The sequence below is a fragment of the Drosophila ananassae genome, chromosome 2L (genome assembly GCF_017639315.1).
Source record: "Drosophila ananassae strain 14024-0371.13 chromosome 2L, ASM1763931v2, whole genome shotgun sequence".
NCBI lineage: Eukaryota > Metazoa > Arthropoda > Insecta > Diptera > Drosophilidae > Drosophila > Drosophila ananassae.
This window is the reverse complement of record NC_057927.1, coordinates 28,451,238-28,476,271: the sequence shown is the minus strand read 5'-3', so window position 1 is coordinate 28,476,271 and position 25,034 is coordinate 28,451,238. Positions and strand designations below refer to the sequence as shown.

Genomic DNA, 25,034 nt, shown 5'->3' with positions numbered 1-25,034 from the left:
GGCCTTACAGTGTTATCGGAAATAAAAAAATTTAATTTCTTAAAATATTAGTTTCTTGTGCGGATGAACGAAACCATTTTGAAAAATATGCGATTTTGAATTTTTTGGCGCGGTTGTAAAGTCAGAGGTAGCATTTTTACATAAAAATTAGCCCATTGTTTCCCGTAAAAATGGTAAAAAAAATTGAAAACAAGAAAGGAAAGCTAACTTCGGGCGGAGCCGAAGTTGATATACCCTTGCAGTTCAGTCGCAGTCCGCTAGGTGGCGCCACGCATCTTATATTATTAGATATATAGCGGATCGTATATAGTCGGCCGATCCTTATGAAAATTGGCAGATCAGATTGCTTTTCCCAAAATAGAATCTGTACCAAATCCCATCTTAAAAAACACCAAAGTTATGTCAATTTCGATCGTTCTATGACAGCTATAGGATATAGTCGGCCGATCCTTATGAAATTTTGTACACAAGATATTTTGGTCAAATATAACACGTGTGGAAAGTCTCAACTCTCTAACTTAAAAAACACCAAAGTTATGGCATTTCCGATCAATCAGTTATATGGCAGCTATAGGATATAGTCGACCGATCCCGGCCGTTCCGACTTATATACTACCTGCAAGAAAAAGAAGGATGTGTGCAAAGTTTCAACTCGATAGCTCTAAAACTGAGAGACTAGTTTGCGTAGAAACCGACAGACAGACGGACAGACAGACAGACGGACAGACGGACAGACGGACATGCTTATATCGACTCAGGAGGTGATCCTGATCAAGAATATATATACTTTATGGGGTCGGAGATGTCTCCTTCACTGCGTTGCACACTTTTGACCAAAATTATAATACCCTCTGCAAGGGTATAAAAAAAGCGTTCGTTCATCCGTAAGTATTTATTGTATTAAAGATGTGTGAAAAATTTTATTTAGATCCGAGCATTAATTTTTGAGTTACGTTACGCACCGACTTGAAAAAGTTGTTTTGAGAAAAACTCGTCTAAAGTTTTAAAAGCAATGGAAAGTATATGGATAGAAAGAAACTAGAAAATCGGTATCTCAGCAAGTTTTAGTCCGATCGACATGACACTTTCACAGGATATTCCTGAGATAATGTTCTATTATGTAAAAAATTTCTGAAAAAAAATATTTTTTGGAGGCTCAAACCATCCTGACCCCTTTAAACTGAGAGACTAGTTTGCGTATAAACCGACAAACAGACGGACATGCCTACATCGACTCAGGAGGGTCGGAGATGTCTCCTTCACTGCGTTGCTCACTTTTGACCAAAAAAAGCTGGAATTCTATGTTAGTAATTATTTATTACTATTATTGTTATTTTATTAAAGTACCTTGAACCACTGAGCCAGAGAATCGAAAAAGGGTAGCTTGAAGAGAGCGATTAGTGAAAGTTGTGTACACATACATGTACACATGTTAGCAAAAGAATAGAGATAATAGTCTCTATTAAACGAAAATAGAAGCAACACAAAAAAGATGAAGAAACAGAGCTGAGCTATGCTTGGAAGAAAATTACCGAATTTATTAATTTACCACTAAATAAATAACTGATAAGTTTACAATGAATTAATTAAAACACGTCCGTTTGCTTTAAGATAAAAAAAGAAAGTTTTTCGAAAGGATTACTGTGCCTACAGTTTTAATCCTCTCCTATGAATGTGTCCTTAGCAGGTGCCTTTGATTATGACTTTGATCCATGTAAGAATAATGGACCATAAAACCACATATTGTTGTTCGAACATTTGCTAGCTATTTGCCACAAACGTGGGGTAAGTGAAAGCCGGTTTTTTTGTCTTCCCTAATAACACGGATAACCAGCAACCTTGTTTAAAGACAAGCGTAAATCTTGTCTGACTCTATGCGTGAGTTCTGCCCCTAGGAATGCAGTCTGATCAAAGATTGCTTCCTTGTAGGTGAGACTCTGGACTTGGAACACAGCAGTCTCACTGAGATGTGCTTATTTTTTTATGTTGCCCCTACGTATATTGCTGCGCTATAGGGTTTCTCTGTGGCGTCCACGAGAGTGTGTAGTTCCTGTGTGCTGGAACCTTAGCGTCAAATATGTGTGTAAGAATTTGCAATTTATTTAAGTATTTCAGGTCAGAGCGATAATTATTTTCATTATGACTGAAATTCTAAGGGCAATTCATCATCTCATTTACAATTTTCAGAGGTGTTGCACGAATATATTTGCCTTTACTACAACTGGCACAAATAAACCTATCCGATCGAAGATTTGTGATAACTCAGACAACCCGCTTTATTATAACCAGGACTTCGCTTTTTTGCGTTTGTTCACAAAGTTAGTCTTTATTGGGCATCCATATAAGGCCGAGGGCTTAGTTAGTTACTCAGTTCCCTTTGGATTTGAACTGCTTTTGCCAATAAGTAAGTCAGCACCCGTCAAGCAAACAACTACATGGAAGTAATTTTCGAGTGTGGCAGACCCTAACGGGTAGTTTTCCCGTGATCGGATTCTTAGATGATTTGGCATTTTTTGCCAGAAATGGGGCTGTCTTGGTTCCAAATGTGACAGTTTTGAGCCGATAGTATTATGGAACTTTAGGCACACACTTGACGGTTCATCTTTTCTATGTCCGCCGTGAATACATACTTATGTAATCTAAAGCGTAGCTGTAGGAACTGCACTGTTAAGTTTTTTAGAACACAGTAATGAGGTATGAAATAGTGGAACACGCTTCATATGTCACAAAACTTTAAATTCTTCTATGTCGTTCCTGAGTCTAGCTGGGCTTTAAACTGAGCTGAGCTTCGTGGATTCCAGTTGCTACAAGGTGAGATATTTTTGACGCACTTCAAACAATTTCTTCCTTTACATTCCTTGGATGTGTGATCAGCCTTGAAACAAATAACACATTGTTATTGTACTTAATTTAACCTGGCAAGTTGTTGATATGGCACTGTCAGAGACTGGGCTATAGCCGACGGATGACTGTATTCGCTATGAGCAGAGCATTGCGCCAACCAATCTTGTCCTCATTTAGGATGTGGCAAATTAATCTCTGTAAATTACCAGAAAGAGCGGATTTAAAGTATCACATTTTTTTTACGGCTGGCATGATAGTCTCTTGGACCATGCAGGCACACAGAATAGATGTATTTTTTTCCATTTCATTCCTCCGCATCAAATTTTGGGATGTTCATCTGGAGCAGTTGCACATCAATGCTATTTGTCTAATATTTGTTAGGCTAATCTTGGCTATAGGTAAAATGCGTGCTTGTTAACAGACTAATATCTGGATTCGCTCCGACTCGCTACCGAAATTGGTCCAAGAAACTCAAAATATTTTTATGGACTTAGTAGTAAAACTGTTACTGGACTGGTAGTACAAAAATCTATTCGAAGGATAGCGTCAGACTGTTGTGAAGATTCAATTGTTTTTTTAGTAGAGCTCTTTCTGAAATCCGAATTGTGGAATGGTAGAAGTCACTTCTTGTTGTAAAAAGATGTTGCAAAAATAAATACATTGATATGGCTGGATGGTAAATTAATGAAGATAAAGTAAGGCACAAAGTAAAATAGAAATTAACAATACACAATATTTTGTCGATTGTTGTAACTATAGTGTTATGATATGGCTATGGTTATAACCTAATATTTAGAATGTACATATAGATATATAGAATAACATATAGAATTTCTTCAATGTTTTTGCAACTTTTATGAAGTCAAACAGACAATAAGGCTTTGTCTTTTGTACAATAAAAGTTTAGTTCACTATTAAAAAAAATTCTTTACTGTATAAAGGGACTGTAGTTATACGAAATTATATTTGTCGAAATATACAAAACCCAGAAATTTAAATAAATTTGAAATAATTTAAAAAATTTAAACTTCAGTTATATTTAAAAGAAAACTGATACTGCACCTATTATTTTGATCAATCTTAATATTTGGCACACAAAATAAGTTCAATGTCTGATATAAGGTGGGTTTATTCGAACATTTTTTTGTTGACATCAAAAAGGACCAAAAAATACATTTTATTAAACGCTTTGTTGATCTACCTCCTAATGTCATCATGTGTGTATATTCACGCATACGTACAGCCCACTTCTGGCCTAACCGACCGAGGGCGGCTGCCGTATAACGTACGGCTCAAATCGCGGTTAAGAGATTTTATGTTATACGTAGAGCATACTGAAAAGATATGCTCGGACTATTGTAGACCGATCCCCTAAAGGGATCTAGTTTCTAGTCCTCCTACTAGGAAAGTTTACATTTAAGCGTGTTTTGATAGCGGCCGAATTAACAAGACGATGTTCAATTTACAATTCAATTTATTATGGGTCAATTTAACCCCAAAACAAATTCCGCGGCTGATCCAAACCAATGCCGTCCAACAAGTGCATAAAACCTAAGAGCTTGCGCAGAAGCTCCACCAAAGCTCCCAAAATGCATGCGCTACAAAAGAACAACAAAGCGCATGCGAATCTGGGAGAAACAACGAATATGCAACAGCTGATAACGGGCAATTAGTGGACCGCTGCGGCTATTTACACTGAGAGAATTAAATAGAAATAATTATGATATTTGATGCTGGCACAAGTCCCAACAGAGATTATATATATAAATGAGAATATATAGAAACACGGCACCCAGCATCATGGTAAGTTGATTAAAAAGAGTCTACTATGGTAATAGGGAAGGTGAAATTTTTCATCCCAATTAAGTCCTCTAATGGCGAAAATTAAAAAGTTTTTCTGTACAGATTCTATGTGATCTCGGTGTACTCCTAATACTCCTAGGGGCTAATAGTTAATAAATAATGTAATCAGTAAGGGTCCAAGATGGCTTCCTTGGGGTACATCAGATGTAACGCGGACTAAACGCGAGGTAACATCTTTAAAAAAGACACGTTGGGAAATTAACACTCCTCCTCCCTTTCGCAGAGGTCGATCACGTCTAAAAGTTGTGTACTTACTTGGAAAAACTTCGAAGTTTTAGATCTTCGGCTTTAACCAAGTTTCTGTAAAGACTATAATGTGAGATCAGAACAAAGTTTGGGAAGCTTGCTACGTAACCCTCTAGTATTCTGATTGGTAAGTGGACGCGGTGGAAGTTTTGTCAGTGGCTTAAACATGTGGGAGCTTCACTCCCAAAGGTTTGGTAATTTCCACTTGGCTGATATTCTTGGACGAAAGCGTTCTCTGGCCAAAACTGACAGAAAAAATCGTATTGAACATCTGCACGGGCACGCGTGTTTTGAAATATGACGTCTGCCTCTTGCAGATGTATTTAAATTTAGTAATATCGGTTTCCCTTATGTCAGATTTTTTTTTGGCTTTTATTTAAGCCAAGATATCAATCTCAGAAGTGTAAAGGGTAAGCCGAGAAACAAATATATGTTTCGATAATGGGATCACTTATAAGGGTTTTGGAAATAAAAGTCTACTATGATAAGAGGGGAGGTGAAGATTTGCATCCCAATTAAGTCCCCTACAGATTTGATGTTACTTCGGTAAATTCCATTTTTAGGGCTTCAGACACATGATCCATACTCAAGAATCGGACGGACCAATAAGTATATAACGTTTTAGTTATGTACGGGTCATTAAATTCTTTCGACCATCTTTAAATAAAACCAAGCACACCCAAAGCTTTATTAACCATGGCAGATATATGGTCGGCAAATTTAAGTTTCAAATCTAATAGGACACCCAGATCGTTAACATGAGTTAATCGTTCTAAGACGTTCCCATAGAGAAAGTACTTAGCCTGGTAAGGACTGGATCGATAAAATGACATGAGTTTACATTTTGATCCATTAAGCTTTAGGTTATTTGCTTAGGCACTAGTGAATGTATACTGAAGACAAAGCTTAACATCATCAGCTTACATAAGTACAAGTGAATCAGCTAAGACAAGGGGCAAGTCGTCAATAAACAATGGAAAAAGTAAGGGTCCAAGATGGCTTCCTTGGGGCACACCAGATGTGGTTCGGACTAAACGTGAGGTAACATCTTTAAAGAAGACACTTTGGGTTCTTTTAGATAAGTAGCTTGAAATCCAGATAATAGATCAGTTGGGAATCCCAAAAGACTGAGTTTACTTATAAGAAGCGAATGGTCAAATGCTTTACTGAAGTTAGTGTAAATGACGTCTGTTTGTAAGCCATTCCGGTATCCATCCGTCACAAAAGATGTTAGCTCCAATAAGTTGGTAGTGGTGGAACGTGTTGCAAATGTGTTGCAAACGACCAATTCTAAACGTTCCTGAGGCATTGAGTTTACCAAGTTTTGGAGCGTGTTTGTGTCGATAGCATCCCATTCTTTAACAATGGCTTCCTTCAAGCCTTTTAATGACCCAAACTGTCTTCCACTCTTGTAGACTTTTGCTGACAGGATGCCCCAAAGGGTCTCAATTGGGTTCAAGTCCGGACTTATTGCTGGCCACTGCAGTAAGGGTATATTTTTTTTTCCAGGAACGTCATCATATACCTCGCAACGTGTATAGGAGCGTTATTCTGTTGAAATACCCAGTCCTCGCCATGCAACTCTTCTGCAAATGGTAAAAGTTCCCTTTCTAGGAGATCCGTATACATTTGCGCATTTATCCGTCCTGGTACAAAGCATATAGGGGACTTTCCTTTAGCACTAAAAGCGGCCCAAACCATAAGTGAGCCATCACCGTGGTTTCGCTTATGGCAAGTCTGTCTTGGATGCCTAGGATCCCTCCAATACTTTTGGTTACCGTCTGGGCCGTCCAAATTAAACATCTCATCGCTAAAAATCACTTTTTCAAATTCATTTGCCCAAAACTTATATTTTTCATAAAAGGCAAGCCTGGCCTTCTTATGTCTTGGTAAGAGCTTTGGTATGTGCCCCTTTGCATCATACTGCAGGTTTAAATGTTTTTTGAAAATCTATTGCACTCTTTGCCTGCTTATTGGCAATTGCAATTCTGCTTTTATTTGTGCACAACTCATTGTCTTAACTGTTGCCAAGGCTCGAATTTGCCGTTTTGTGCGCGCGTCTATTTTCGAAACGGCTCCCTTGCGGTTCAATTTCGCATGGTTTTTTTAAAAATTTCCAATTGTATTGCGATGCCTATTAATTCTTTTGGCAATTTCGCCAACTTTAACTCCACACTTAGCCATTGTTTCAATTTGATTCTTCTCATTTTCACTTAATTCGAGTGCACACGGCATTTTTAATCAAAATGACCATGCAGTCATATATGGCGATAATGGCACTTAAATTATTTATCAAGTAATGTGAAAAAGTAATCCCTACCTTCTATTTACATAAACATATCATTTCTGCCGTTCCAAAAATAAGACAGGTCGTAATAGGAATGGTCATATCTGCCGTTCCAGAAATAAGACAGGTCGTAATAGGAATGGTAGGCCTTATGAAAATTTCGCTATTGAAACAATTAAAACAACATTTTTTGCCCTAAAAGGCCCCAACAGGTCCAAAAAACACCTTACTCTCTTTTTTAGGCTTATTTTTACGCTTATAATCTCATTGAACGTTTTTGATTGTTCAGTCGCAGAGAAACGCATCATGAAAAAGGTTAAATCAATCTTTGTGTCAAAGTGCTCCAACATTCAAAAACATGGTATCATATGTGGGACTTAAATTTCGTCTTGACGACAGCCAAAATTTTTGATTTTTGTAACCTTTTAGTTAAGCTACTCCGAGGTATTCATTATTTCAAAGAGGAAAAATTTTCATTATTTCACTATCTATCTATCTATAGATATAGATATAGATATAGATATAGACAGTGAAATAGTGAAAGTTTTCCTGAAATAATGAATACCTCGGAGTAGCTTAACTAAAAGGTTACAAATATCAAAAATTTTGGCTGTCTTCAAGACGAAATTGAAGTCCCACATATGATACAATGTTTTTGAATGTTTGAGCACTTTGACATTCTATATCTATAGATAGATAGACAGTGAAATAATGAAAATTTTTCCTAGTATAGATATCTATCTATCACTATTTTCATTATCTATATATATAACAATGTTGTGTCCGTATTTCCGACCTCTATACATTTAAAAAGTACTGAACTATTCAAGCTTAAATTTAACACACTATAGAGTCAGGTTTGGGCTTGGTTTTTATCTAATTTTCATGGTAACTATATACCCGCGATCGCGAATAAAATTTTTTTTAAAACAATTCTTTATGCACTGACCGCAGTATGCTTTTCATAACAATAAGAAGGAAGGAAGGAAGGTTTCTAATAGGACTGAGCAACAGCAGGAATTGGTGCGGGAGACGGATCGATTGAGACAAAGGCAGAGGAATATCATTTAACCAGCAGAATTCGTGCAGTCAGACTTAAGGACCAACGATTGCGAGCACGACAGTCGTGTTCGACAGCAACAGATTTAATTCGCTCGCAAAGACATGAACACGATAGGGCAAGGTTTGTTGAATTCCGTGCACAGATAACAGTAGATCGAAATCAACAATACAATCGTCTTGCATTTCCATATGATCCAGCTGTTGATTATAGCTCCATCCGCGATGACCGGCACAAAAATAATACGGATCGGAGGCCCGAGCGGGGCAAACGGGGGGGGCGCAACTAAAGGAAACCCGCCGATAGAAATGCGGCGGGAATTGGAGAAAGCTAACGGAGAAAGTGGATGAGTGAGTGAAAGACCCCCCGTGGGTAAGTCTGCCATTCAAGTTGGAAAGTTTCCTTGGAAGAGTTAGGAGTACAGGCTGAAGGACCCTCCGTGGGTAAGTCCGACAGTCCTAAGTGCGGGCTATTAAAGCGAGTGAGCGAGGATCTACGACAAATAGCTTAAGGACCCCCTGTGGGTAAGTCCGGCGGCGGTACGCGAATCGAGCAAGGAGCAAGGGGAAAAGGATCAAGGATCCGCGGCAAAGCTAAGGCCCAAGGGAAAAAGAGTCGGGTGGAGTTATTCCCGGACACGACAGGTATCCTGGTGTAGTGGCGGCAACGACGGATCAGCCTGGCGTACGCCTTGTCTGCTCCTGACCGTTCGATCCAGGTGTGATCCTGTAACGCGAGGGATACCCAACCCGGGAACTCAAGCCCAATAGTGAAACCAGGCAGGGACACCCCGGGAAGTCAAGAGAATCCTGACCCAGGCGCTGGAGCGTATGCACAGCGTATCACCTGAAGTCAAAGGAGACGCGACGCCCAAACCTCTGGCCTACCATAGATCCTGCGGAGCGTAGGCACGCAGGTGTTTGGAGGCGAGTGACAAACGCGACCGGGGACGTGTCCTGTGCGGTAGGAAGGCCTTTCGTGCCCTGATCCGGCCGCTAAGCAGCGAGGAGCATATCCTGCCCGGCGTATGCCTGGGAGGTGAGCCACTCGGTCTGTTAACACGGATTAGGTGCCGGCCACGGCGAAAGGGCAAATCCAGGCAAGCCAAACGGAGGAACGACGAGGGAGCGGCGGTAACAGGAAAGCAGCGACGACGAGGGAGCAGCGGCAACAGTAGAGCAGCGGCAACAGTAGAGCAGCGACGACGAGGGAGCAGCGGCAACAGTAGAGCAGCGACGACGAGGGAGCAGCAGCGACGGACAGGCAGCGGCGGCAGAAGACGACGAGCAGCAACACGGGCCCCGCAACCAGAGTCCGTGAGTCCGAACGAAGGGAACCGAGAGCCGTTTCGGCGCCAGGCACCAAGACCGCACGACCTGCCGGGCGCAAGCTTTGGGAGGGCGTGCGTATTGGCACCAACCCGGAGCGGGGATCGGGGATCGACGGGAGGGCGAGCGGTCGGTCGGCTGATCCAGACAGCCGGTGAGATTCTCTTTATGCCTTTGTAAATTAATTACAATAAAGGGGATTTATTTGAAAAGAAGCAATACCGTGTTATTTCTGGGCTCGGGCAATCACGTCGAATCTATAAATTCGGTGGAACGAACCCTCAACCTCTGTGAGCTAGCCGCGGCGTTTGTTGCGAGAAAAACATAGCAAAACAGTTCGTTACAGTACAACTAGAACTTTATATATACATAACATTTTTTTTAATATTTCAGCATACATTTTATATGTATACGTTTAGAAATACGTTTTGGTGGTAAATGTAAAATATTTTTATATATACACACATGTAAAGAAGTAACAATCATGCAGTGTCTAGTCCACCCTTTGGTGTAAAAAGTTTGCATCGCCATTTATTTAGAGGCGAAAAAGTTCGATGTGGATCAGCAGTTAAAGAAGAAGAAAGAAAAGTTAAAAGAAAGTGTCAATTATAAAATTTAACACTAATCGTATAGTAATAAAACCATTTGGGGGTTCGTCCGAACCATATAAGATGCGCCATCGAAGCAGATCAAATACATCCTAAGTGTATCCTAGAAATACATCCGTGGGGGTTATGTGTCTCTTCCTAAAGTCAACTAGACACTTAGAGGTCCGGAAGCTGAACCACTAGAGTTGCTCCGGGTAACGGAAAAGTGGAGCCCGCTAATCGGCTGATTTTGGGAATTATTTCAAAACTGTAAGCAAGAGAACCTGCGAAGTGCAACACGTATCACAGGTGCAGAAGATAATGAATATGCACGTGCACGCATCTATACAAGCATCTTTTTTTGAAGCAATGTTTGGAACAAAAATGTACATTCGCCCAGAAGATCGTATGTTAGAACTGCTGGACAAAGAGAAAGAAATTAAACATTCATTCAAATGATTATGTTTCATATTATCATAATATTTCCTTTCATTGTATATTTATTATATGGGGGAGGGGGTCAATAATGGAGTGTGGACAGCAGAAAACGAACTTTTCCCCTTTCTAACCCTGAGGATCCATATCATCCCACTCTTGAGGTTTTAATCGCACACAATAGCTTAATTGACTTTATGAAATTTAAAGTTAATTTTGGAATTTGATTGGTCCGATCTACTGGCATGCGAGGATATAAACATTGCCTTACAAAAATTTTATTACACCTTGTGTCGGGTCAGGCAGCACCCACGGCATAAATTGAATCAATATAAATGTAACATATATATATATAGTAACATATCAACAAAATTTCTTTAAGTGTATATCAGTAAATTTTGTAAACCAATTTTGTAAACCGAAGCTGAAGCCTTTTGTATTGAAATTCGTAATCCAGCTGCAAATTGCATCATTCCAATTTTTGTAAAAACATAAACATTTAATTTTTCAATTCGGCTGAAAACAGTCTCATTTAAGATTTCCAATTTCTAAGAGCCACTTCAGATTGAAAACCAAAACAATATTTTGGTAAACAGAATCCCGACTCAAATCTTTCTCACTCCTTTTAAGTGAAATAAAACTAAACAGCTCAAACCATTCTTAAATGGGCATCCACTTCACAGGAAATTTCACATTTTCTTGTCACCTCGATTAATTGAGACCCAAAGTCTTCCACGTCAACTGACACCTCAAGTAATAGGTTCCGACTCAATCGATTTCCTTCAGAAAACAAAGCCTCTCTGAGAGAAAAGCTTCTTTCGAGCTTTGATCTGCAAAAAGCTTCAGCAAGGGTAGCTATAAAAGGGACTTAGAGCCCCAAAGTTAAGTTAGTTCTGAAACTCCAAAAATTCTAAGCAGTTTTAAAAAAAAATCACACTGTATCAAAAACGGAACTCAAACAAAAATATATTTTTTCAAACTATTTTTGAAGAAGATATTTAATTGGCGCAGTCGGTAGGATGTGTAAAAGTGACCAGTGATCAATCGAGATCATAGAACATCGTTGAAGTATTTTGTGCTAATGCAACTGCAGCCTTAATACTAACCGCGAGTGTTAATCGCTATTCACATCCGCAAAAGAACTTACGTGTTAGTTTCAATTTGTAGCCCACTTTTCGAAGTGTGACTGCTACCGAAAATATACAAAACACAAAAACTTAAAATAAATTAGTAGCCCGCTTTCATAGTGTGACCGCTACCGAAACAAATAAGAAATACGAACATTACAATGGCCGAACCAGTAGCACAAGTCCAGTTACTCTCCGAGCTACACCTTAATCAGGCTTTAAGCCAGATTAGGCAAGTTCCCAATTTTAATGGAAGCACCAGGGAATTAAGTGCATTCATCAGACGGATCGAATACATTTTAAATTTGTATCCATCAACTGATCCGCGTCAAACAGCTGTATTCTTCAGTGCAATCGAGATGCAATTATCAGGAGATGCCCAGCGAGTGTCACAGATATCAGCAGCAACCAATTGGCCCGATCTAAGGATTGCTCTCATCGATGAGTATAAAACCCAAACCCCATGCGAGGAATTACTAAGACGACTCTACAATACCCCTTTCAATGGAAGCATTCGTAAGTTCGTCGAGGATCTAGAATATAAAATATTTGTCATAACAAACAAATTGTCGTTAGAAAATAACAATTTAAATACAATGATTTATAATAATGCCATGAATAATACAGTAAAAGATGTAATAATGAGAAAACTTCCTGACAGGTTATTCATGACATTAGCAAGGCACGATATAACTACAGTCAGTAAACTTAAACAAGTAGCACAACAAGAAGGTTGTTATGATTCTGGTTCTGATAAAGTTAAATCACAACATAATTCAAAACAAAACGGACAAGATAGGAGAAATTATCAAAGAAATAATAATTTCCAAAGAAATAATTCCTTTTATAATAATAATAATCAACAAAATTATAATCAGCAAAGTAACTATAGACAACCAAATAATTTCAATCAACAACAATTTCAACAGGAATTGCAGCAAAATTTAAATCATGGTAGAGCTCAGAATCCTATGAATTATCAACAGCCAACATCTTCTTTACAAGGTTATAATTCTAACAAACCAGTGAAAAGACAGCGTGAATATTCAAGCGATCAATCTAGAATGGAAATCGAAAATTTTCATCAAATAGCCTCGGATCCAATAGAAGAAATAGAAATCCTTACATCAGAATAACTATTAACAATCGCGCATTTAAATGTGTAATAGATACAGGAAGTTCAATAAACCTAATAAAAGAAAATTATTTTAATTTCCCACAAACATTAAAAACGTTAGAAGTACACACAATTAATGGTGTAATTAAATTAAATAAGTCCGTAAATTTTAAATCAAGTAAACTTTGTCCGATCGATCAACCATTTTGGGTTCACAATTTTTCGCAATAATATGACATATTGATAGGAAGAGAGTATTTAGAAGCATGTGAAGCAATTATTAATTATAAACAGGAAACAGTCACTTTGAGCGGATTTGTTTTTTCCATGATATATAACCACGAAGATTTCAAGAATTCCGAAATTGAAACATTGGAAGATTATCTCAGTCCACCTTCATCTGAGGATATATCTTTTAATTTTGCAATTAATAATGACTTAGAAGAAAATAATAAATTTCGAATAAATCATCTTAATAAAGAAGAAAGAACTAAATTAAATAACATTTTATTTGAATTTAGGGATATCCAGTACAGGGAAGGTGAAAATTTGACCTTTACCAGTGCTATAAAACATTCAATCCAAACCAAACATGAAGATCCTATTTACAAAAACCTTATAAATACCCCCAAGCTTATGATCAAGAAGTAGAAGTCCAAATTAAAGAAATGATGAATCAGGGAATAATACGTAAATCGAAATCCCCTTATTGTTCTCCAATATGGATAGTCCCAAAGAAAGAAGATGCATCAGGTAAAAAGAAATTTCGAATAGTAATAGACTATCGAAGTCTAAATGAAATAACTATTGATGATAAGTATCCGATACCAGTTATGGATGAAATACTTGACAAACTTGGAAAGTGTCAATATTTTACAACAATTGACCTTGCCAAGGGTTTCCATCAAATTCAAATGGATGAAAATTCTATTTCAAAAACAGCTTTTTCTACTAAAAATGGACATTACGAATACACACGAATGCCATTTGGTCTGAAAAATGCGCCTGCAACTTTCCAACGTTGCTTGAACAATTTATTAGAAGATTTAATATACCAGCATTGCCTTGTTTACATGGATGACATAATTATATTTTCTACTTCATTAGAAGAACACATATTGTCCATAAAAAAGGTGTTTTCAAAACTTCGAGAAGCTAATCTTAAACTTCAACTTGACAAATGTGAGTTTATGAAAAAGGAAACTAAATTCCTTGGACATATAATAACAACAGAAGGAATAAAGCCAAACCCCCAAAAAATTGAGGCAATACAAAAATTTCCAATACCAAAAACTCAAAAAGAAATAAAATCATTTTTAGGTCTCTGTGGATTTTATAGAAAATTCATACCTGATTTTGCTAAAATTGCAAAACCTATGACTGTAAACTTAAAGAAAGGTTCCACTATAAATTCAACCAATAAAGAATATTTAGAAGCATTTGAGAAATTAAAACTTCTTATTACATCAGACCCAATTTTAATTTACCCTAACTTTGAAAAATTATTTTCCTTAACAACAGATGCTAGCAATGTCGCCATAGGCGCAGTATTATCGCAAAATCATAAACCTATTTGTTATGCAAGTAGAACTCTTAATGAACATGAAATTAATTATTCAGCAATAGAAAAAGAGCTTCTGGCTATAGTCTGGGCCACTAAATATTTTAGGTCTTATCTCTTTGGTAGAAAATTCGAAATCCTTAGCGATCATAGACCATTAGTTTGGCTTCATAATATAAAAGAACCAAACATGAAACTACAAAGATGGAGAATAAAATTAAACGAGTTTGACTTCACTATTAAATATTTGCCGGGAAAGGAAAACCAGGTAGCTGATGCTCTGTCAAGAGTGAAGCTAGAAGAAAATTTTTTAGGAGAAACACCGGATAATACCGAGTCATTACCCACAATAGCAACAGTTCATAGTGCACATGAAGACAATCAGAATTATATAGAAATAACGGAAAGACCTTTAAACTATTACAATAGACAAATTGAATTTCATAGAGGAAACTCAAATGAAGTCAAATTGAGCCAATACTTTCATAAAACCAACCTTAAAATAATTTATAAAGAAATGACCCATGAATATGCAAAAGAATTAATTAAAGAATATTTGTGCTCTAAAAAAAGTGTTATTTATTTTCCTTGTGAAATGGACTTCATAATATTTCAAAATGCTTATATAGAAATCATCAGCCCAAACAACTTAACCAAAGTTATGAAAACTAGTACAATATTAACAGATGTCCAAACATTCGCCGAATTCAAGGAAATTGTCCTTAAAGCTCACGTAGAATTATTACATCCAGGAATAGAAAAACAAACAAGCCTTTTTAAAGAAAAATATTATTTTCCCGATTATCAGAGATTAATTCAGAATATTATAAATGAGTGTGAAATTTGTAACCTTGCTAAAACAGAACACAGAGATACAAAACTTACATTTGAATTAACCCCAGAAACCTTCAACCCCAGAGAAAAATATGTTATAGATTTTTACATGATCGATAATAAACAATTCTTATCTTGCATTGATATTTATTCCAAATATGCTGCTTTAATAAATATCAACAAGATAGGGAAGAATTAGAATCAAAAATTGATAACTTGTCCGAAAATAGTATACAGATCAACGAATTAAATAAAGTTATTGATGCAATTAATAAAGGAATAGAAACAGTAAATCGTTTAAATGAAAACCAAAATGAAAACCAAAGGTTAGCAATCCTTATTTTCAATTTACAAGAATTTACAGAGTACATTCATTCATTGAATTAGGAATGCAATTTACAAGATTAGGCATATTCAACCCAAAGCTCCTAAAACATGACCCGCTTAAACATATTAATTCAGAAAAATTGTTAAATATTAAAACATCTACTTGGTTACAAGTTAATACTAACGAAATATTGATAATTTCTCATATTCCTCGTACTATTATTAAAACCCCCATTTACAAAATTTTACCGTATCCGGATCAGAATCAGAATATAATAACCGAAACATTGCATGATAAATATTACATAAAAAATCAGCAAGTCTTTAAAGTAAAAACAAAAGAAATAGTAAATAATAAATGTATAATAGGTCTCTTAAGACAAACAAATACAGAATGTAGATATACAAAAATGTACAAGAACTTCGAATTAAATTATATTGAACCCAACATTATAATAACATGGAATTTACCAAAAACTTTGTTAAATCAGAATTGTATAAATAAAGATCTAATAGCAGAAGGAAACAATATAATAAAAGTATTCAACTGTTCTATACAAATAGAAGATGTAATAATAACAAATACTATGCTTGATTACACCCGAACTATTTATGTAAACAACAACATAACTAAACTCGAACCTTTATCGTATATCGTAGCCAAAGAAATATTCCAAAACCACTCAAAACAATATTTTAAAACTCAAACAATTTTACTAATACTACTAGTAGTAATAATTATTATTATAATCATATATTTGATTTATAAATTTAAGAACATCCCAAAAAGGATAATAATTAATTATAAAAAACAAAAGGTTATAACTCCCGAAGAAGAAACTATAAGTTCAGAGAATAAAGAACATGACCTACAGTTATACCCCAAACTAACCGCCTGAGGACAGGCTAAATTCTTAAGGATGGGGAAGTAACATATCAACAAAATTTCTTTAAGTGTATATCAGTAAATTTTGTAAACCAATTTTGTAAACCGAAGCTGAAGCCTTTTGTATTGAAATTCGTAATCCAGCTGCAAATTGCATCATTCCAATTTTTGTAAAAACATAAACATTTAATTTTTCAATTCGGCTGAAAACAGTCTCATTTAAGATTTCCAATTTCTAAGAGCCACTTCAGATTGAAAACCAAAACAATATTTTGGTAAACAGAATCCCGACTCAAATCTTTCTCACTCCTTTTAAGTGAAATAAAACTAAACAGCTCAAACCATTCTTAAATGGGCATCCACTTCACAGGAAATTTCACATTTTCTTGTCACCTCGATTAATTGAGACCCAAAGTCTTCCACGTCAACTGACACCTCAAGTAATAGGTTCCGACTCAATCGATTTCCTTCAGAAAACAAAGCCTCTCTGAGAGAAAAGCTTCTTTCGAGCTTTGATCTGCAAAAAGCTTCAGCAAGGGTAGCTATAAAAGGGACTTAGAGCCCCAAAGTTAAGTTAGTTCTGAAACTCCAAAAATTCTAAGCAGTTTTAAAAAAAAATCACACTGTATCAAAAACGGAACTCAAACAAAAATATATTTTTTCAAACTATTTTTGAAGAAGATATTTAATTATATAAATGTAATAATTATAGTTTAGCATTTTTTCTCATCGCTGTTGTTAGTCGTAAGCCGACTCTTCTCGGCCGCTAGGCTTTATTTTATCTTTCTCATTAAGTTAACGAGCTTTCGCCCGTCATATGCTAAAAGGCCGGCCCACTTGTACTCTCTATCTCAGTGCATACGCATTCTAAATCGGAGCTTTCTGGCACTCCATTTCATATGCGAATGAATAAACATTTTATAACGTTGTGAAACAGATAATTCCCTTTTTTGTTATTTTGAAAAAAGGGAAAAAGCCATTGAAAAGGCTCAATGACCAAACATTGGTGACCCTGACGTGATCTAATTAATTATAAATTATAATTAACAAAATAAATAAAACAATTCCACGAGCATAAACACCGTTTCAGTTTTTGCGCGTTGTATGTGTATGTATGTGCATTTTTGAACCTAAACGGCACACAGTGCATCAGTGAAACAATTATTTTGTATTTATACATAAATTATTTAATAATATAAATAAATACAATACATACAATACAAGTGCATTCGACTCACACAAGCGTTCATATATATCACATTCCACAACTCAGTGTACGGTTCTGAGCGCACAGTGGGATAAATCGTGTTCGCTGCGCTCAAATATAATTAAATAGAATAAAATAAACAAGAACTATAATTTTGGCGCCAAAATTAATTTGTGCGTGTTTTTACCTAAATTCTCTAACTCTAGCGGCGCCGTCACAGGAGAATCCACTCCATCTCGTGCGAGTGCGATTTGAAAATGCAAGGCAAAGGGTATCCTCCAGGATTTGAAGAGGATCCAAGGCTCCCTGCAGCCAATGTCAAAGGTGGCGAGAATTTTAAGGCCATCCACGGGGAGCTTGAAGAATTAGACATTGCTGAAAATAAGCAGCGACTTGCGATGGACAGTGTCTGAGCTTGTAGCTACGATGAATGCCGAAATCGAGCACGAGACGTCGTTGCGCTCTTCTCGAATTGCTGCCCATTCCACCCTTGCCAGCGGAGTTTCCAGTGTCCAGGTGGAACCAGCGCTTAGTCGGAGTTTTCAAGCCTTGCCTCCTCTTCCTCTTCCTACTTTCAGCGGAGGATATTCGAGGGCAGCGCTTCGAGGGCTTGGAAAAAATTTGGGGACGACAGTTCAGATCGCCGGCTGCATCATTGTCCAGCTACTTCTTCAAAGGTTGGATCCAGCTACTCAGGCCAAGTGGGAGGAAGGTCAAAATGCCTCGAACTCGGATCTCATCCCTACTTGGGAGTCGATGGCAGAGTTTTTGGAACAGCGTTGCAGGACTTTGGAGGCTATGGATGTGGCCTTGGCCGCTTACGTGCCGGGCACTCAGGTGGGAAGACGTAGAGTCGCAAATAACAGTGGTGCCTCCTTTATTATTACTAATTCACCTGCCTCTGCTTGTTTATTATGCGGTGGGTGGTCCCATGTATTTTCTGCATGCCCAAGATATTTTTCATTGCCTCCTGAGAGCCGCCTTGGCGAGGCTAGGCGACTAGGTCTATGTCGGAAATGTCTCCAAACGGGCCATCACCTGCGTAAGTGCCTCGCTGATAATTGTCGCAGTTGTGGCAGGAGGCATCGCAGTCTGTTGCATTTTTTGAAGTTACAGTCTTCCAACAGCCAGCCTTCTGCTGTGCCGTCTACATCAGCCGCAGCCGAGTGCGCCGAGCCAATAGGCGCTTCACCATCCACGGCTAATGCACTAGTTGCCCAGGGTCGCAGCGGTGAGATAGCCATACTGGTCACAGCGAACATTCTCATTCGGAGTCGTTCTGGGGTTTTTGTTCCATGCCGGGTTCTTTTGGATTATGGATCGCAGGTGCACGTGATTACGTCCCGACTGGCTAGTCAGCCGCAGCTTCGTAGACGCAAATCGTACGTGGCAGTGTCGGGCATTGGCGACACTGGATTCTCTGTTGATGTGCTCCTTCGATCCTATTGCTCTGAATATTCGGCCCTCGTCAGCGTTGTAATCGCCACCAACATCACGGACCTCCAGCCTAGTTTTAGCTTGGATGTCTCCAGCTGGAATATTCCGTCAAACCTCACTTTGGCCGATCCCCAGTTTTTTCGACCGCAGCGGATCGATTTACTTATCGGAGCCAGTCTATTCTATGATCCATCTCTCAGCTGGCCTACCGGTGCTGCAGAAAACCCGGCTTGGATGGGTTGTGTGTGGCGGTGGTTCACATCTGGAGAGAAAGTCGTTCGTAGCCACAGCCCGCAAGGACGTTGTGAAAAGCCTTGTTCAGCAGCGCTCCAAATGGCGTGCGTCCGGCCCTGCCTTGGCGATGAACGATGTGGTGCTAGTCAAGAACGAAAACCTACCCCCCATGAAGTGGCCGTTGGCTAGAATTCTGGATTTAGTCCCTGGTTGGGATGGAGTGCCTCGAGTGGCGGTGGTTAGAACCGCTTCTGGAACTACCAAGCGCGCAGTGATCAAGCTTTGCCTATTGCTCCTTAAGGATGAAGTTGAAGGACAGGCCTCAACTGGGGGGAGTATGTCGGGTCAGGCAGCAGCCACGGCATAAATTGAATCAATATAAATGTAACATATATATATATAAATGTAATAATTATAGTTTAGCATATAATCATTTTTTCTCATCGCTGTTGTTAGTCGCAAGCCGACTCTTCTCGGCCGCTCGGCTTTATTTTATCTATCTCAATAAGTTAACGAGCTTTCGCCCGTCCTATGCTAAAAGACGGGCTCACTTGTACTCTCTATATCAGTGCATACGCATTCTAAATCGGAGCTTTCTGGCTCTCCATTTCATATGCCAATAAATAAACATTTTATAACGTTGTGAAACAGATAATTCCCTTTTTTGTTATTTTGGAAAAAGGGAAAAAGTCATTGAAAAGACTCAATGACCAAACACCTTGAATATATTTATCCGTCCGAAAATCCATCTTGGTATACAAGGCACCTTTTAAATTTAAAGAACGTTATGAGTAGTCTTTTAAATAAACATAGATTGTCTGGCTGTGCAGTTTGTTATTCAAGATACTTAGTAGCTCGGTTCAATTTCACCGTGCATAACGCAGAATGTTATAGGAGCTATATATTCGCCGCTGCCAGATTAAATTCACTCAGGGTCCGCAGCAGTTTTATAACTTTGTACACACTAAGCTTTCCTCCTCTGCTTACGTTTGAGAACTCATACGCGAACCCTGATCAGGCAATGGCCGAAATCTTTGCATAGTTTTTTCAAACAGCTCAGCCTTACACTTATAATATCCAATCAGCCAATCTTATATTTTGTCCATCTTTCGATCAAAGCGGTGTGTTATCGGATCTTCTTAAGGTCAAGCCCGTGTATTCGCCAAGCCCTGATAGAGTACCAGGCTGTGTTCAGAAGAACTGTGCCAAGGATCTCTGCATCTTACCATCATTACCAAACCGTAGAACGATGCTGGGTGTCATGTTTCTATATAATCTTATTTATGGTAATGTAGACAGCCAGCATTTACTAAGACGGACTAGAAACTTTCGTCCTCTACTCCTCAGCTATTGTAGTTCGACATATGCCCAACATGATCCGTTCAGGCTATTATGTTCGAACTACAATGGTCTCTACCACATCTTGTCACTTTGCTCCACTAACAATCCTAAATCCCTTATACTAAACGTCTTATCTGTGCAACACTCTTCCTCGTGATATCTTACTCCTACTCTTCTTTAAAACTATCTCGGATCTATCCCCGCGATTCGAGCCATACATTAAGCGGCAGCGTCCCTCGGTCGCTTGGACGGGAGTGGGGACCGCGCAAAAAATAAAAATAAAAATTAAAAAAAAAATAAAATAAAATGAACTTAACACACGTCTTTGTCAATTAAAAAAGTTAACACTTATCATATAGTAATAAAATCTACATACATACAAGATAAGTTCCAACAACTCGGCGAGTTGTTTATGGTTAAAGTGTGATTTTTGGTCAAATAATAGGTCTCAAGCGTGAGACAGCGTATTATGCCCCCTTTCATCTTCGCGATATCTACGCCGAACACGTCGAATACGGCGCACCAATCGCTAAAAAACTCTAAGGTAGAATACCGCATTAACATTTTGTCTCTCAGGCGTTTTATTTCGGAATCATGTTATAAAAATAAATTTTTGTCCATGTTGACCTTTTTAATGATGTCCTTCGAATGTTGGATTCTGAGATGTTTAGTGTACCAGCATATTTTTGAACAATTTTGTAGGGTGTAGGTCTCATATTTACTTTCAAAGTCAAGAACCGACTTCATAATATCTAAATTTTTTAAAATTTATTTTTCATGTTTTTTTATTTGTTCAAAAGTTTGGACTGTGTTATTAGTGCTGCATTAACTGCAACCTAAATTAGGGTTTTAACGTCGGAATTACTAAACGCCATTTTGGTTATTAATTTTTAAGCGGACTCCCAATTTTCTTTAAACAAATAAATTAAACAAATATAATGAAAATGAAATGAGAAATTTATATATAAAAATTGACACAAAGTTTGCCCTTTATCAAACTTTTGGTGTCTTGCACCAAACGTAAATGATTAATTTGGACCACATTTCGAAATTAAATTAAATTTTCGAAAAAAAATGTCACTTTCAATCTGAACATTATGCTTTCAAATTCGCATCGATTGGAATCAATATAAACGATTCTTAAAGAATTTCACAAATAAAAAAAGTTTGTCAAGTTTTAAAAAAGTTCTATCAGCGTTTGCCTTATTTTTTCTTTCAAAATTATGTTTGTTACTAACATTTAAGCAGCATTTGTTCAACGAATTTTTTCGTAACCTTACAACCAGTAAAGATAACTTTACATGCTATATTTCGTTAGAATAGAGTTTTAAATATCTTTTTCACCTTCGCCAAGATCAAATGTCTAAATCGTAAAAACAAAAAAAAGACTGAAAATAAATTTGTTGTAAGAAAAAAATTTTTTTGTAAATTGGCTCATATTGCAGGATTTGGGAGATAGTCCTCAAAAGTTATTTCAAAATCGAAATAATTATATTTCGATAAGAAAAAATGTATATTGATTGGCAAAAATCCTCTTACTAAACCCAAGAATGCCGCCTGGAATTGACGCTGAACAATTGCAAGCATCGATCGGTTAGGATAAGAAATAATAATGTGTGTTTGGATTTTTATGGGACCAAACATATATGTGCAACTTTTTATAGGGATACAAAAAAATTTGTTGTTTTAATCATAGCTTGCAAATAACTGTTAACCGATTCGAGCGGTCTCAAAATAAGTGTTTGTCACTGAGACTTTGAGCAAAAAGTCTGAGAGCAACCGATTGAGTTGCTCGTAAACAAATTTTGCTCGCGCTCAGTCAAAGCACACTTTTTTCTGGTTTCGTTTGGTCTGCTCTTTCTAGGACCGTTTGCTTGCGTTCGACGATTCAAAAAGTCTTTTGTGCATGTATGTGTGTATGTGAAGTTTAGTGGGCTCAACTTGTCAATTTGCTTTGTAAATCTCTCGTGTAAACAGTGATTCATCAAATTTATTTATTATATAAAATTATATATTATATTATTATATAAAAGTGCATCAATTTTTTATATTTAACAAAATGGACAACAAAGTTGTCCAAAGTTTAGTTTTTAAGCTTAACTCAAAATAATTGAATTTAAAAGGAAACTATTCATTTTTTAATTAAAATAATCAATATATTAGTTTGAAATTGGAAAATTCACGTTTAAAATTTTAATAAGTTTTTTCGTCAAATTTCATAAACCATGCACCACTGTGCAGCGAAACGAAAACAAATTATTGAAAAGACTTTTTGCGCTGACTTTTTTAGTCAATCGGTCTTTTACTGAGTCTACTGAGTCTTTTACTGAGCGAGTGAAACTCAAATCTCTCATTGAGCGATGTTCGGTAGATGAGTTTCACGATTTGCTCATCGTAATTCGTTCAACAGAAAACCGAAACAAAACAAAACAAGAAAGGAAAGCTAACTTCGGGCGGAGCCGAGGTTGACATACCCTTGCAGTTCAATCGCAGTCCGCTAGGTGGCGCCATCCATCTTATTTTATTAAATATATTTCGGATCGTTTATAGTCGGCCGATCCTTATGAAAAATGGCAGATCAGATTGTTTTCCCCAAAATAGAATCTGTACCAAATCCCATCTTTCTAACTTAAAAAACAACAAAGTTATGCCAATTTCGATGGTTCTATGACAGCTATAGGATATAGTCGCCCGATCCTTATGAAATTTTGTACATAAGATATTTTGGTCAAACATAACATTTGTGGAAAGTCCCAACCCTCTAACTTAAAAAACACCAAAGTTATGGCATTTCCGATCAATCAGTTATATGGCAGCTATAGGATATAGTCGACCGATCCCGGCCGTTCCGACTTATATACTGCCTGCAAAGGAAAGAAGGATGTGTGCAAAGTTTCAACTCGATAGCTTTAAAACTGAGAGTCTAGTTTGCGTAGAAACAGACAGACGGACAGACGGACATGCTTATATCGACTCAGGCGGTGATCCTGATCAAGAATATATATACTTTATAGGGTCGGAGATGTCTCCTTCACTGCGTTGCACACTTTTGACCAAAATTATAATACCCTCTGCAAGGGTATAACAAAGCCTGCTGCTCAGAGAGAAACCGAAACGGCATGCTTTGTTTCGGTTGCTCTCGCAAACAGAGCGTAAGCAAAAAAACGGTTAACAGTTATTTTCAAGCTATGGTTTTAATTGATGTGCAGTAGTCAACGCCCTGTACAGTGTTCTGATGTCCAGTTAATTTACTGAACAGTGAGTGAAACTTCATGGCTTCATTCAAAAGGTGCAAGAAAGTTTAGCATTCCGCTAATATTAATTAAATTTATGTCCGTAATTCTAGATATTTCCTTTTTTTTCATCAAAACCTGCGAAATTCCCATCCAATTTAACTCAACCGACTTCAAGAATTTAAATATAATATTCCAACGAGTTGGACTATAGCTTTTTAAAGTGTTTTTTAGTTCCAATTTCGTTCCAATTTTTTAAAATATTTAATAAGCTAGCTGCAGAGGTCAACCAGATCCAGCAATTCTGGTACCTCAAATATGTACATCTGCACAGTTGTACACAGTTGACATACAAGTATTACAGTGTTACAAAATAACACGATTGTAGTACTCATTATCGAAAAGTACAATCATATGTCGTTTACACTCAAAGTGAGAACACTGACAATGTTGTGCTTTCTACAAAGGAGCTGCAATGGATGCATCAAAGGAGTACAGAATCCTATGGCGAACCCGAATGCCACGCCCAAAATATCTACATCAACAAGAAAATATGTCCTAACTAGCATAAAATAAAAAATGCAATATATGTATAATATATATGTATAAAAAATTATACATTAAAAATATTTTTACCCGGCAGGTATTTATTGTTATTGTCCCACGTACCGAATAAGAATATTATACAATGTTTCGTCACCAAAGTTTTTCACCTCCTACATAAAAATATTATACATATATACGACAGTTACGACATGTTTTCCTTCAGGATTACTATTTTGAAGGATGCATAGCCAGACAGGCAACTTAGCCCTTTTAAGAAACTATTCGATACAGTAACATGATTTATGGCATATTAAATTGGTTGATCTCACCTGTAACCCGCTTAAATTACATATTTCAGATGGGTTAACTTTAATGTCGGTACCCATGTGATTTACAGCTTTGCTGGAGCTTTCGGACGTAGTGAGAAGATCTTGCGATGAAGGGCAAAGACTATGGTCCGTTAAATCTGTTACAATGAGTGGATTAAAAATAAATATTAGTATGATCTATATTAGTATGATTATTTCAAAAGAT

The 25,034-nt window shown here is 37.3% G+C and overlaps 2 protein-coding genes across 10 annotated transcripts in view; one reads left to right on the top strand and one right to left on the bottom strand.

Moving 5' to 3' along the window:
- Window positions 1-25,034, bottom strand: part of LOC26514219 (protein eva-1 homolog C) — a 145,294-nt gene that overhangs the window by 78,254 nt on the left and 42,006 nt on the right. For all 9 annotated transcript variants that reach the window (XM_044714215.1, XM_044714221.1, XM_044714216.1 and 6 more), the window contains one exon: window positions 24,830-24,966. In XM_044714215.1, the coding sequence (XP_044570150.1) occupies window positions 24,830-24,966 (137 nt within the window). The remainder of the gene's footprint in view (window positions 1-24,829; window positions 24,967-25,034) is intronic.
- LOC123257013 lies at window positions 17,143-20,029 on the top strand. The gene is made up of 2 exons (XM_044714222.1): window positions 17,143-17,201; window positions 17,916-20,029. Exon 2 carries the CDS (start codon window positions 18,136-18,138, stop codon window positions 19,567-19,569), a length of 1,434 nt encoding a protein of 477 aa, XP_044570157.1. The 5' UTR covers window positions 17,143-17,201; window positions 17,916-18,135; the 3' UTR covers window positions 19,570-20,029.

Bases quoted from the DNA above. Each gene is read 5' to 3' on its own strand.
- LOC123257013 (XM_044714222.1), top strand. From the start codon at position 18,136: ATGAATGCCGAAATCGAGCACGAGACGTCGTTGCGCTCTTCTCGAATT.